The following is a 15,704-nucleotide window of genomic DNA, read 5'->3' as shown; positions in this document are numbered from 1 at the left end:
CTGTGTCAATTGTTGAAAACCTGCTTCTAATCAAAGCCAGTGCCAATATCTATTGATTAGCGTGTTTAGTAGGCGGATTTATGCTATAATTTAAATTATAATTTGTGATTTATTATAGTATTTTTTTTATAAAAAATATATATAAATTAAAAATAATTTTAAATTATGATTTTAAATTTATAAACCAAACGTTCATGAAAACAACCTAAAAGTTCTCAGCCCAATTGTAAGAAAGCATCATCTAAAATAGAGTAAATGTTTATTACCAAGCACATGGGCAAACAAAATTTTTTGCTAGATGTGCATAATTTTCTAACGTGTATAGTTACTCTCTTGTAATGTTTACCAATCTAATTCTTTACAAGCTTAACTTCATTTTACTTTTTATTACTAATTTAGTAACTTTATTTTCCCTTTTCAATAAATGTAACAAACTCAAGCCTAATATTGAAAAGAGAGCAAGTAAAGAAACCGTGCGTTTTGAATTGATTTCAAAATAATTTTGTTTTTAATAAAAAATAAAAATGAGATTATTTTAAAAATTATTTTAAAATTGATTCTGAAATTGTGTTTGATTAATTTTTTAAAAGATTAATTTAAATAAAATAAAAATATAAAATCATGTTTATTAATTATTATATTATAATATTATTGATAAATATTAAAAAATAAGCACAAAAAAGTAAAAATAACTTTTAATTATTTTTTAATTTCTTCATAAAAATTATTTTTATTATTTTTTATTTTTAAAATATTTATTAAACAAAAGTAATTTATTTTAATTTTAATTTTTTACTTTTCAAAATACGTAAGAATTATTTAAAAAAAGGGTTCTAAACACATCAAGAGTCCACATATATTCTTATTTTCCGTTAAAGGAATTGGGCAATATTGTAATTGCGTGTGAGGACCAAACTGCTATAAAAAGAGAGAGGAAGCGCAATTCAATTTCAAAGACACTTGTAGCATCAGCTTCTTTACATTTCCCACACGCGTCCACAGCTCACAACTCTCGTCACTGCTTAGTTAGTAGTGATAACATAATATTATCACCAAATGGCGTACCGCTTGCTTCTTCCTATAGCTGTGTTGCTTTTCTGCATATTACAGGTAAATGCTAAATAGAGACAATTAATATACGTTTCTCGCGCATGTTCAAAACCCGATTTACCAGAACATTTTTTGTAGGCAAGACTTTGTTCTGTGTGTCCTAAAACTCTACTGATTGTATTTGATCATGTTGGTTGGTACAGGTTTCATCCGAAGCCCAGATTGAAGACAAAGAAGAAAGCCAGGTAAGTTAATACAACTCTCCATATATATAATATACATATAATAGTACTTTTGCTTTGCCATTCTTGTTACTCTTCTCTGTTACTCATTTTCTCAAATCTTATTTATCAGGTGGTTGTGAAAGGACCAAACAGAAGGCTCTTGCCATTTTTGGGTATTTATTCATTTTCCTTGATTTTTGTTAAGTTATCATTTTCAAAACGACAAAATCTTTTTAATACTTTAGGCATGGGTAAATTAAAGTTTTTTTTTTTTTTTTTTTTTTTTTTTTTTTTTTTTTTTTTTTTCTGGCAGACTGTGAAGGATTATGTAAGGTGAGGTGCAGCAAACACTCAAGGCAAAACGTGTGCAAAAGAGCATGTGGGACGTGCTGCGACAGGTGCAAGTGCGTCCCTCCGGGCACCGCAGGCAACAGAGAAATGTGTGGAACGTGTTACACCGACATGACCACTCATGGCAACAGACCCAAGTGCCCTTAATTAGACTAGTCCCTGTTCCGCTAGAACCATATTGAGTGACCAGACCACCTTCTCTATTTTGTTGTATTTTTGCTCTGTTTTTAGGCTAAGGTAACGTATAGTACTTTTGAATAATATAATATATGTACTGTAGGTTATATGAACTTTGATGTATATGAGTATGTGTTGGTGGTCTATGTTTCTTTTCTATATTGTGTCTTTCTTATGTGGGTGTATCATGTACAAGTTTATGGATTTCTACAATAAAAAAAAAAAAAGAAGAAAAGTCTAAAATAATAATAGGCTTAGAGAATGAACAGTGGAGAATTTGGTGAAATATGTGTTCTTATCAATTTCATTAAACAACAGTACACGATATATATAAAAAATTATTGCTAATCGACTCTACCTATTTCTAAGGCTTAGAAGCCGTGATCCTCTTTTAGTGGGATTTTGATTTACACTAGTAAATGTACAGAGAATATGGTAATATATTACAACGATATTTCTTAACACTCTTAACTTGTTGCGTAGACTCACAAATTGACCCTTTCCCAAAGCTTTTGTAAATACATCTTGCTAATTGTGAGTGTGAAGGTACAAATGAAGGACTAATCATTCCGGTTTGCATTTTTTCTCGTGCTATATGACAGTTTATTTTAATGTGCTTTGTTCATTCATAAAAAATAGGATTGACTGCAATGTATAAAGTTGCCTAATTATCACAGAATAATGGTGTAGCAGTTACCTGGGACGTTTAAATCCAATAATATATTGAACAATTAAGTTAGCTCTGGCCATAGCTCGATATTTTGTTTCGGCTGATGATCTAGAGACATTAGTTTGCTTATGAGATGATAGAATTTCTAAGGAAAACACAATAACCCGTAACTGACCTTCTTGTGGCACGACAGCCTCCCCAAACTGAGTCGCAAAAAGCTTTCAAGTTATGAGGGCAATAGTAAACCTTGACTAGGAGTACCCTTGATATACTTGAGGATTCGTATGGTAGCATCCCAATGAGGTCTTTGAGCCTCTTGCATGAATTGGCTTAGTGAACGAACAGAATAGACTACGTCAGGCTTTGTGACAGTTAGTTAAATCAATTGGCCAACTAATCTTTTATATTTGATTGGATCACTCAATAATACTCTTATCTATGAGAGTGAGTTTTAAATTCTGTTCTATGGAGAGACTTCTCAGGTTGAGCACCCAAAGTCTTGAATCTTGCAAAATATATAATGCATACTTTCTTTGTGACATAAAAATTCTTTTCTTGGAACGGAAAATTTCAATGCTCAAAAAATATTTCGAGTCTCCAGATCTTTGATACGAAAGCGCTTGAGAAGAAATGTTTTGAGGCACATTGATAAATATTAGGCATATTCCTCAACTAAGGAGAAGTTTGATTTCTTTGAGAACTTTAGATATTTTGGGTTATGAGTACTACAAGTCAAGAGATGTGATTTAGTAGCCATAAATGGTGAAAAAGTGAAAAACTTGTATAAACTGATTAGGACTACAATTGTATGTGGAGCTATGAAGGTGGAGTCAAGCTATAAAGAATCTTTTGTTGTGAAAGAAGTTGCAGGAGTAAAAGAGTGCAACAAAATGGTAACAGTTGAAGATTATAAAGACAAGATGGTGAAGACTTATAGCAGTGAAGATACTTTGAAGAAGAAAAAGACAGTTTCTTATGTCAAGTTTGATGAGAATTTGAACTTGATACATGTTTATTCTTGTTGATGTTTACATTGTCGGTGTGATGATGAGTTTTGAGATTGGATATGCAAATGAGTGAGTTGAGAGAATTTAAATCAATGTAGAGATTGTTGAGTAAGTACCTCAAATTAGTTTTGAGAAAGTTACTCATTCGTGCTTTTTGGTAAGTTACTGTTTTCTGTATTTGGGCAAGAGTTATTAGGAATCTATAAATAAGTGTTTTGTGTAAGACTTTGTGTGCTAAGAGAAAAATGTAGAGAAATAGTGCATCCTTTTGAGAGAAATAGAGAAAAGTGGGAGAGAGATAGACAAATGATGTAAGGAGTTTTGGGTAGAGAGATAAATAGAGAGAGTTTGTTGAATGTGTAATTTTGAAACTGTTAGTGAAATTTTTTTCCATCTTCTGTGAACTTAAAATTTTTTTTCGATCAACTTAAATCTTTCTCTTCTCTATTTTTCTGTTATTTTTATTTCAATTTACTTTTCCGCTTCCACGCACATGGTTGTAAATTGTAATTTACCAGTGTATGTTGAAACTTTTTGCGCTCATTCCTGTTAAAAATTCTTATAATATTGTCGTTTTCAGATTTTGCTTTCATTTCATCTTTATTATATCGTTTTTTTTATTAATGTCGTTTTTTCCTTTTTTGTTGCTTTTTCGGTCAATTAACCGCTGATGGCTTTCTCCGTTATTTTCCTCTTCAGACGTTGTCTATAACGACATTTTATATTTGTGTCCTTTTCCATGTCAAGAGTGCTTTTTCATTTCTAATTGTCATTTTTAAGATTGTTGTTTGCTTAGGTAATTGTCGTTTATCATGTTCCTGTCGTTTCCTCATTTGTTGAAGTTACTACTGTGCTTCAGAATTTTCTCCTTGTTATTAACGTCGTTTGTAAATGACGTTTTTTTTGTCATTTTTCTCTGTTTATCATGTCTCTCTGCTGTTTATCATTTCATGTCCACGTTGGGTTTTTTATTTTTATTTATTTATTTATTTTTTTTTTATGCTTTGTCATTTGTATTTGTTTACGCTCAACTTGTAAATGATTGTCGACCGTCATATCGTCACATCGTTTAATAGACTGTTGTGGTTTACGCTGATGTGGTTTTCTATATTCATGTCGTTTGTGAACTTTTTGCGGGCTATTAGATTATTGTCGTTTATTGTATGAAATCTCTTTTAAGATTGTTGTCGTTTTCGCAGTGGTCTCATTTGAAAGATTCTTGTCGTTTAAAAGGTCAATGCCAATTTACGTTGATGTCGTTCGTTAGCTTTTTTTTTTTAATAGTATAAAAGGTTGTTTTAGTTTTCTTTTTTGCTCATTCTGTCCTTTTTACATCAATGTCGTTTGAAGAGCTTTTGTCGTATAATAGGTCTTTATAGTGCTGAAAATTTGGGCCAGGCTAGACGGGCTGGCCCGAAACCCGTTACTGTGGGCCCGGGGACCGGCCCAGCCCGACCCGAATCCGTACAAGCTCGAGCCCAGTCCGACCCTAGTGTAGAGCCGGGTTGGGCGGTAATTCCAGGCCCGTAGGCAGCCCAACCCAAGCCCGGCCCGGAGAGCCTGAATAGTCCTGCTAAAAAATAGTCCGAAATGGCCCCGGGCCGGGCCCGAATGGTTAAGGTTGGTCTGTTGCAGGCCTGCAGCCACACTGTTGGGCTGGTTGCAGCCTGCAGCCCAAAAGCCAAGCCTAAAATTTTTTTTCTTAGTTGTTTACTTGTTTTTGGCCTAACAGTAATATTACCATTGCGCTGCCTCACGGCAGTGAGTCTGAAACAGAGGGCTGCAGCCCTCTGCTATTTTTTTTCGCCCCAAAATTTATAAATTTTATCTATAAATACCCCCTCCATTAACCCATTTTTTTCACACAACACAACTTTCACTCTCTCTATTCTCTTCTTATTCTCCAATTTTTTCTCAACTCTAAATTCTCACTCACATTAATTCTCTCAATTTTGCTATTTCATTTTTGTTCGAAAAAAAAGTTATTGATTCTCTAATTTCTACTATAGTCTCTACTTCAATTTTCAAGTCACAATTCCATTATCCATATCAAGTAATCAAGGTATTGATAAATTTTAGAATTATAAATGTTTTAATTTTGTTTATATCTAATTTATTGTGAATATTTAATTTTTAGTGTTAGCATGTATTAATATGTTTATTGTTGTTATTATTATTGTAGGAAATAGAAAATGGAACCAAATATGTATATGTATGGTCTTGATGGTGTTGATTACTATGGAATGGATGATCAAGACATTGAAGAAGTAACAATTCAACGAATGGAGGCGGGTGACCAAGTAGGTGACATGCCACAAAATATTAATATTCAACCGAATCAACCCTCAGAAATGCCGACGGGCTCAAGTGGTTCAACATCATCAACGGCAACAAAACATGCGAGACAACGTGCATAATGTTAGAAATACTTCACTACACAAGAAAAAATTGACGCCGGAGGTAAGAAAATAAAATTAGCTACATGTATATATTGTAAAAAAGTTTTGACTGTAAATTCTACAAGTGGAACTTGACACTTGAGAGATCACAAAGTTAAATGCGCTAGACTTCATTAAGCCAGGACGGAGCCTACACAAACTCAACTTCAATTAAACCCGGATGGTTCGGTAAGTACTTGGTCTATAATCCTCAAGTTCCTAGGGAATCTTTATGTCAATTTATTTATGCTTTAGATTTACCTATTAACCTTGGTGATAACCCACATTATCAAGCGCATATTCAACGTGCATATTGTCCTCAATTTCAAAAAGTTTCTAGAACTACTACTAAGGAGTGATATGATTGCATACTATGAGAAAATATGTCTTGCATTAATAGCTGATATTTGGAGTGGTAGGGCGAATCAAGATTATTTGAGCGTAATTGTACATTATTTAGACTCTAAATGGAATATGCAAAAAATAATTATTGGTTTTAGACTTATTGATTATTCACATAATGCTGACAACATTGTTGAGAGACTTGTTAGTGTTATTCAAGATTTTGGTATACGAGACTGCATTAACTCTATCACCTTAGATAATGCTACAGCTAATGTAAGGGCGATATCAATGTTGGAGGGACTTATAAACTCGTATAGTGGTGGAGTTTTACTTCATCAAAGGTGTGCATGACATATAATTAACCTTATTGTCAAATCAGGTATGCGTATGGTAAGTTCTACAATTGATAATATTCGAAATGCCATTTCTTGGATTCATAATTCAAACCCCCCCATTGCTGAGTTTAAGAGGTATTGTAAAGCAGAAGGTATGAAGCCTATAAAGTTTGGTCTTGACATGCCTGTTAGGTGGAATTCAACATATATGATGTTGAAGAGTACTTTGCCATATAAAAATATTATCACTATTTTTTTCAATACAAAAAATGGGCAAAACAATGTTGCAGGAAGATGACTGGTTTATTTGCAAACGATTTGTGTCTTTTTTGGAGGTTTTTTATGATTCCACTATTTTATTATCTGGTATTTATTATCCTTCTTCTCCATTAATATTGCATCAAATTTGTGAGATTACAGACTTATTTGAAACATATAGAAATGATATGTTATTTAAACCGATGGTAGAAAAAATAAAAGCAAAGATTAGGAAATATTGGTATGAAATTCCTCTGTTGTATTGTTTAGCTATTATTTTGGATCCTAGAGTAAAATTATCCGGTCTTAAAAATGTTTTTTCTCATATCGGTGCCCAGTTGGACATAGATTATAGTTCACAGGTTGTTAACACACGTGAGAAGTTGTTTGAGATTTATGCAATTTACGAGAACAAGTTCGGTAACTTGACAACTCAACAAACGCAACAAGATCAGCCGGCCCGCTCAAAAAAGAAGTTTTGGAATTTTATATCTTCTCATCGTGGTTGCTCTAGTTCGTCATCGACTGCAAGTGTCATGCCACCACTATCAACACCAACGACGACACAATATAAGGAGCTCAACAGATACCTTGAGACAAAATTCTCGGTGATAGATGGTGCTGATAATGATGACAACTTCCAAATTTTAGCATGGTGGAGGCTACAAGGTGTAAGATTTCTAGTACTTTCAATATTAGCATGTGATATCTTGACTATTTTAGTATCAACAGTGTCTTCAGAATCTGCCTTTAGCACAACTGGGAGGATAATTGAAGAAAGAAGGACTTCGTTGACTCCAGAAATGGTTGAGGTGCTAATATGTCTAAAAGATTAGGAAAATGCTTCTTTGTGGATGCAACACACAGCCGAAGACAAAGATTTAATAGATCAATTTCAAAACTTATACATTGACGATAACGCTTCTGATGCTGGGAGTAGTGTAGCAGGCAGTTAGATATTTTTGTTTCTTAAGTATATATAAATTGTAACTGTGAAAATAATACTGCACTCTTTTTTTCTTACTAAGGTTTTATCCCAATGGATTTTTCTTGGTATGGTTTTTAATGAGGCAGTTATAATTACATAAATAAAGTCTTATTCCATTAAAATTTTACAATATTCACTATTTATTATAAATTTCGTTATCTTTTTAAAAAATTTTATAAATCATGCTCAGGCTGGGCCGGCCTGTAATAGCCCTGTCCTAGGCCCGTCGGGCCTTAGGGTAGGGCTGGGCCTATATAAAGTTATTTAGGGCCGGGCCGGGCCGGCCCGATTAAAACTATAGGCCGGGCCAGGCCGGCTGGCCCTAACTACCCTTTCGGGCCGCCGGGCCCGGGCGGTCTAAATTTTCAGCTCTAGTCTTTGATGTTTATAACTTTATGTTTAATGTCATTTTCTATTGATTTAGTTTGGAAAGATTATTGTCATTTGATATGATGTCATTTTTTATTGTGTCGTTCTTTCACGGTTGCCGCAACAGATTTGCCCTGTGGTGGTTTATATTGCTGTCGTTTCTTAAAGTTACTGTTATTTTAATCACCTGTTAATTAATTAAGGGAAGAAACGAAGTAAACTGCCTGTGGTCCTCATGTTGGAAAGTAGGATTGGAAGCTCTAGGTTCAGTGTAAATGATTATTAGCCCCTTAGCTCTTATCACTCGTAGCAGGTCCAAAGCGCTTATCGAAAAGACTACATATTAGGAGTGTAATTCAGCCGGGTAGGGTCAGGTTGAGCTGAAAAATTGAGCCGACCCGCTCAGTGCGGGTTGAGAAAACTTTAGGCCGCAACACTCTTTTAAGCCCACAAACCCGCAACATGTTGGGTGACCTCAGGTAGGCTCGGGTTGGTGAAAACCAATTTTAATCTATGACTTCATACCTCTTTTAACAGTCCAAAAGTATAAAATCCACAAACAATCCATAAGCATTAATATAACATCAAACACACTTCTTAACAATCAATAAAGTCCAGAAATAAAATTAACAATACGTCAAATAAACAGTCCATATAGAGATAGTCCAGCAAAATAGGAAATTTAGTCCACTCCAAACAGTTTAATCCAGAATAATAGCACCTCTAGTCCCAACTTGCCCCTCATGCGTTGCAACAGAACTTGAAAAATCTTGAGAAGAAAACATAACTAAAAAAATCATCAGAATCAAGTTTAGGACAACAAAATAAACAACAAGAAGATGAAGTAAAGTTAAAAAAGAAAAAGTAAAACGTAAAATTATTACCCGACTAAATATCTTCATATTCATTAAACTCTTCCATGTCAATAAAGTTGATGTGCTCACGACTACGCAGCTAATTTTGTGTACAAATCAATGCCTCCACCATCTTGGGGCTCAATGAACTCCTAAAGGGATCGAGGATGCGGCCTCTGGTACTAAAAATAGATTCTGAGGCAACCGTTGAAACATTAATGATAAGAATGTCTCTTGCAACTAGTGAGAGAACATTGTAATTAGTTGCATTATTCTTCCACCAATCTAAAACATCAAAATTTGACCGAGTTGGATCATCCATAGGGTCTGTCAAGTATCTGTCCACATTATTTTTATACTCATTCACATTATTCTCATTCATTTTCCTAACAAAGGAGCTCCACAAACACCCTTTTCCTTATGCTTCCCTTTTTGCCTCCGTTATGCTTGTTGTTGCCGCCTCCCCTACTTTCATTAGCCACAGATTCACCATTGTCCCCACTATAAACCTCATGCAGCCGGTACATAGTATCCTTCACATTCTTTGCTAATGTTTTAGAAGTGCAAGAATCATACACTATAGAGAAACAATATGTCAAATAATCCATTTTGTACCTAGGATCAAGTACAACAGCCACAAAGAGAAGACAATTTATATTCTCAACATTCCCCCAATACTTGTCATACTTCTTTTTCATACACACAGCCATGGATGAAAGCATTGAATCCTCTTATTTGCTTAATTCAGATAGCTGGTTTTGCATCTCATAAAGCTCATGAAAGTAAGATTTTGAAGTGACATTCAAAGTGGCACTAAACTTCAAAGTTATATCATAAAAAGTCTTCAGAAATTTCACAAACACCTTAACATTCTCCTAATCATCATCAAGTGGCGGGCCAATCTTCCGTTTCCCCCTCATCTTCCCAAAAATAAGACACGAACTTGTCATCTTCCTCTTCATATCTTTCGAAAGCCTTTTGAAACTTAATGGTTGTATCTAACATCATATAGGTGGAGTTCCATCTAGCAGGGACATCTAGGCATACGAGACCTTTGTATTCAATTTTATCTCGCTCCACACATGACTTGAATTTCAGCAACCTAGCCGGAGAAGACCTCACATACCTCATAATGTTATGAATGGTAGCTATGGAATTATGTAGGTCTTTTAAACCTTCATTGACAATCAAGTTCACTATATGGGCACAACACCTAACATGCAGAAATTCCCCACCTAAAATAACCCTTTTCCACCCCTTAATCTTCCTTCTCAAGTAGTAATCATGGAGTCATTTGAGGAGGCATTATCAACAGTCATAGTGAAGACTTTCTCAATACCCCAAGCATGCAAACATGACTCAATGACTTTACCAACACTCTCTCCCTTGTGGCTTGAAATTTGATAAAAGTTTATAATCCTTTTTTACAAAGTCCACTCACTATCAACGTAGTGTGCAATTAGATACAAATAATTAATATTTTGTAAGGATATCCAACAATCAGTTGTTAGGCAAATCCTTTGTCTGCCCTTACTAAATTCAGCCCTCAGTTTCTTCCTCTCTTCCAAAAAAAGTTAGTAAATGTCATTGGCAACCGTAACACGCGAGGGGATAGAGAACCTAGGCTGCGTCACTCAACAAAAATTCTTAAATCCTTCACCTTTAACAAGCCTAAATGAAAGCTCATCTACAATCACCATTTTTGCTAATGATTTTCTACAATGCTCCTTGTTAAAGCTTATAGCAACAAGATTACTGCCAGTTTTAGTGCTTGTTTGGAAACTTAGAATTTTTTACCTTTTGTCTTGGATCTTATATGGGTATTTCTTGCATTGCTTTTCTATGTGAACCTTCATACTACTGGTGTCATGTCTCCTACTATCACATGCATATGTTGCCCCACAATACATACACTTACACCTAGGCTCATTTGGATCCTCACCCTCTATGATTTTGAAATGATCCCAAACATGAGACTTTTTTTGTGACTTCTTCCTCTTTTTACTGTCTCCCTCCTCTTTTTCATTTTCAATTTTAGTGCCCAAATTAGGTACAGGGTTAGGGCTGGGTGTGGGAGTGGGCAAGGTAATGGGCTCTTTAGGCAAAGAGACAGAGGTTGGATTTTTAGTCTGGCATTGGTCACTTTCTGTTTCAGCAGAGGACTTCCAAGTACTTGCAGAAGTTTATGTCGGGTGGATGATAAATTTTTCCATCTAGCACACAAATTTAACTAAAAACAGAAAACATATGATTGAGACTAAGCGTAGAGATTAACCTAAAATCAGTTCATCTCAGTTCTCATGAAAAACATAATATTTTCCAGTTCTCAGTTATCACAAAACAAACATAAAACAAAAAACAGAAAACAAATAAAACTAACCTTTATGTTTCAGCCTTGCCTTCAATGAAGATTTCAGTCTTCTCTTTACTCTTCTTCCTCGGCTGGCCTGGAAACAATAACAAGTACCAATATTATTAAAGCTCAATATTATCAAAAATAAGATTTTGGAAACAAAAACAGAAGCCTTATTTTATTTGTAATCAATATAATCAATATGATTTGTAAACAAAAACAAGATTTTGGAAAAAAAAAAAAAACATAAACCTTATTTGATTTGTAATCAATATAATCAATATGGTGTTTAAAGAACAAAAAAAGACTTCAATTCCAACCAAATAACCATATCCATGAAACAATTCCAACCAAATAACAGAGCACCATTCCAAAAAAAATACTTCTTGCAAACATATATATCCATACACAAACACATATATACCTACAAATACAAACACAGTCCCTGAAATGTCAACTCACTCTAAAACAAAAAAAGGAAAAAAATAAGAATCAATTTGTTATTGTTTTCCATAATCATACTCAAGAAAATGCAATCAAAGTTCTATATCTCTATCTCTATCTCTCTCTACTTTTCTAATTGTCTCCAAACTCCACCACTTCCTTCCCCTTTTTTTTCCCTCAATCTCCCACCCATGAACCCGCCAGCGCCGCCGCCCCAAGATCAGGAAACCCCCCACCAATACCGCGCAAGATCAAGAAACCCCCAAGATAAGGAAATACATAGCAGAGCAAAGAAATGAATTCTTTTTCCTAAAATCCATCAATCAAGAGAATAATCCGGTGATAACACACAAAAAAAAGCTAGAACAAACATTAACTCACATGTTGATAGAATCGAATAAAGAAAAAAACACTTACGGTGAAAACAGAAGCAAAATGGAGAGAAAGGCAACCAGAGGAAAAAATTTCCGTGAAAACATAACCAAATTAGTTTAAACGAAGATCAGTTAAGTACTTACAGCGGTGATACTCTTGGATCTGTTGAGCTCGAACCGGCAATCCCAAAATCAGGAAATGCGTGACTGAGGGACAGAGGGAAGCGAGATCGAGAGAATGCGTGACTGAGGGTGAGGAAGGCGAGATCGAGAGTGTGAGACTGGGGGTGAGGGGGAGGTGAGATGGAGGCGGAGCCGCGGAGGTGAGATGGAGGCGGAGGTGAGATGTAGGCAGAGGTGAGATCGAGGTGACTCAGGCGATGAAGGATTTGGGAGGCTTGGGAGGCGAGGGAGGCTTGAAGTGAACTGGAGGCTGCGACTGGGAGGAAGGATTTGGATTAGGGTTACAAACTTTTACAACTTCATTCAGAAATGGGCGGGTTGGGGCAACTCAGGTGAAATGTTGCCCGCCCCGCGGCCCAACCCGCACATTGCGGATTGGGCCTATTTGAATCTGATTTTTTTTTATATAAAAAATATAACCCTATATTTTCGGGTCGGGCCAGACATGTTAGTCGGGTTCGGGCTCAATTCTTATACCCCTACTACATATATACACATGCACATTAGAAGTAAACTACTGAAAATATAACTTATATTAGTTTTTAGTTGATCCTGACTTATACAACGACTCCATGACCCAATAGATAAGGCGTTGGTCTACGGAATCAGATATTTCAGATTCGATCCCCAATGGATTCGATTTTTTGTTTTAATTTCGTTGTCTCTTTTTGGCCCCTTTCACTAGGATCTTGTGCAATTAGCTAGCAAAAAAGGAATTCACACCCTTAATTTAGGTATAAAATTCAAAATTTTGTCCTTTAAAACTTATTAATTCTAAATTTTATGCACAATTTTAAAAAAATTTCATTTACATTTTCTTTTTTATTTCTAATGATACTTGATTATTTCAAATATATATATATATATATATATATATATACATATATAATATTTTGTTAAGATGTCTCAACTGCATATATCACTGTATTTAAACTTGACACCTATCATAATGATAAACGGCTCGTCTCATTGTGACCTCCTCTTAAATTCTCAAAAACTTATGTCACTCTACCTGCAGGGGCAGAAAACCATATTTCAAATTTTAGGATACAACACGACCTATCTTTATATATTTGAAGGAAGAAGATAAACAAGATAAAGGATTACAACTATTAGGAATTTATAGTTTACTACACTACTAAACACATTTTCTAACTCTGTCTATACCATTACAATTACGTAGTGTTAGAGAAATAAGAATAAATTTTGACAAGATCGAAATTTGAATAAATCCCTGTAAGTAGATTAGTTTAAACAATAACAAACATATTATTCTTAGACATGTATGTAGATAAATACCTTATTGTTGACGGATGAAGTGGTATACTCTTACTCTCAGTTTTAGCATACAAATTTAATGTCTTGTATTTATCAGTTTTGAAAAAATAAAAAGGAGTCCCGCATCGGTTTAGAAGTAAAAGGGTCTGTAAGTCTATAGCCCTATATAAGGAGCAGAAAACCTTCATTTCAAATTGCCCCAGTTAGAAACATTACGCACAATGTTTTATTACTCTAGTTAAATTCTTTTATTGTTTGTTATAGAGTACACAAATTTTCTTATTATGACTCCGCATATATTTGTCAAAAGAAACAGAAACTTGTATACCTATATTCGTACATGAGCCAATTCATTCATGTACCTATTTTTAAGCTAATTTGTTCATGTACCTATTTTTTAAGGTTTATTTGGTATATTGTTCTGAATAGTATAGCATATGAACCATTGTGTTAGTATTAGTCTTTAATGTAAGTCAGAACGAGAAAACTTAACAAACTATGGAATTAGACTATTTTGTGTTTTTTCTTTGTTTGGCTGATAATTGTACTCCATAATTAAATCACTTGAAGTTAATGTATTACTTGAAGTTAATGTATTACAAACTTAAACGTCTAACTGAAACTTAAATACATTCAAGCACGGAGCCAAAGCCTTGGCAGTTGTGGCTTAAGCCCCCACTCAAAATCATTTTTCCTTTCATATTTCATATATATAATATATTGTATTAGTATTAATAAGCCCCTACTGTAATTAATGTTAATATTCCATTTATAGTGCATTAATATTTATTTATTGTGATTAAATTTTTTATTTAGATATTAGTCCCCACTAATAAATTTTTTTGGCTCCGTCACTGAATACATTCACAAAACACGCATCATTTATATGAAAGTGAACGTTACATTCCGTAGCTAATGAGTGCCTTATGATTATTGGTCTCATATACTTTCTTTTTGGAAACACAATGGAATGATATAACCAGATGTAATATAACATGAAATGTTTTTTAAAAAAAAGGTGATTCTATTTACAAATCTTTCTTTATTAAGCATATCTCTCACTAAATTAAAATCTCTTAACACAAAAAGGTCCTCACACTTTTCATAAAAACAAGGTCCTCACATAAAATGAATAAAAAAACGATATTATGATAGACTTAATTACGTAACTAACTTTTATTACAAAAATAAAACTAATCATAGGATTATTTTTCCTCTCCTCATACCCACATGTCATGTCTTTAAATTATAAACTCTTACTATCTTGAAATTTAAGACAAAACCCTAATTTCACTGTTCAATGACTAAAAATTATATAGAGGTATGTTAAGTTGTCTTTCCTATTTGTTGAATAATGATTGTTCTTTTCTTTTCTCTGTGTTTATTTTTTTTTCTCTAATCATTTTTTTAAATGTTAACCATTTCATTTTTTTTTTCTATATTGTTGCATGATTCCCTTTTTTTATGTTGTTTTTGCCGTTTTAAGTTTAAGTATTTTACACATTTACCCCTAACTTGTATGATGAAAAAGAATTTATCCTTTTAAACTTTTAATTTTAGCAAGTTGCTCCATCAACTTGTAAAATATTGTAATATGTCCCATTTTTGACAATAATTGTGTTAAATTAGTATAAAAAAGCATGTTCTACTAAAAATTTTAACATTCTAGTTCAAATGTAACACAAATCCTTCAATTACTCAACTTTTAATCCCTTAAACCGAATAAAAAAATTTGAGCAAATTTAGTGAAATGGACTATATTACAACAATTTACAAGATCGGGGTGTTGATTGTCAAAATTAAAAGTCTAGAATAATTTACTAAATCACGATAAGTTCAGAGACAATTTTGGTAAAATCCCTTTAAGTTTTGTTCAATTCATTTGCCATTTTGTATTTTTTACTCACATTTTGGTTTCGTTCTTTTTTTTTTTTCTCGTTATGATGATTTATGGTTTTGCATGATTTCTTGTTTCTTTTGTTGTTTTTTCTTTTTTGCTTATACCT

At 33.8% G+C, this 15,704-nt stretch overlaps 1 protein-coding gene across 1 annotated transcript; it reads left to right on the top strand.

Annotated features, from left to right (window-relative positions):
• The first annotated feature begins 954 nt into the window (after positions 1-954).
• On the top strand, positions 955-2,029 carry LOC112092299 (gibberellin-regulated protein 3-like). The gene is made up of 4 exons (XM_024168158.1): positions 955-1,110; positions 1,254-1,295; positions 1,405-1,447; positions 1,588-2,029. The coding sequence occupies exons 1-4, from the start codon at positions 1,057-1,059 to the stop codon at positions 1,770-1,772; spliced, it is 324 nt and encodes a 107-aa protein (XP_024023926.1). The 5' UTR covers positions 955-1,056; the 3' UTR covers positions 1,773-2,029.
• The last annotated feature ends 13,675 nt before the right edge of the window (positions 2,030-15,704 follow it).

Source organism: Morus notabilis, unplaced genomic scaffold (assembly GCF_000414095.1).
Source record: "Morus notabilis unplaced genomic scaffold, ASM41409v2 Scaffold99, whole genome shotgun sequence".
NCBI classification, from domain to species: Eukaryota; Viridiplantae; Streptophyta; class Magnoliopsida; order Rosales; family Moraceae; genus Morus; species Morus notabilis.
This window is presented reverse-complemented; position numbering and strand designations above follow the sequence as displayed.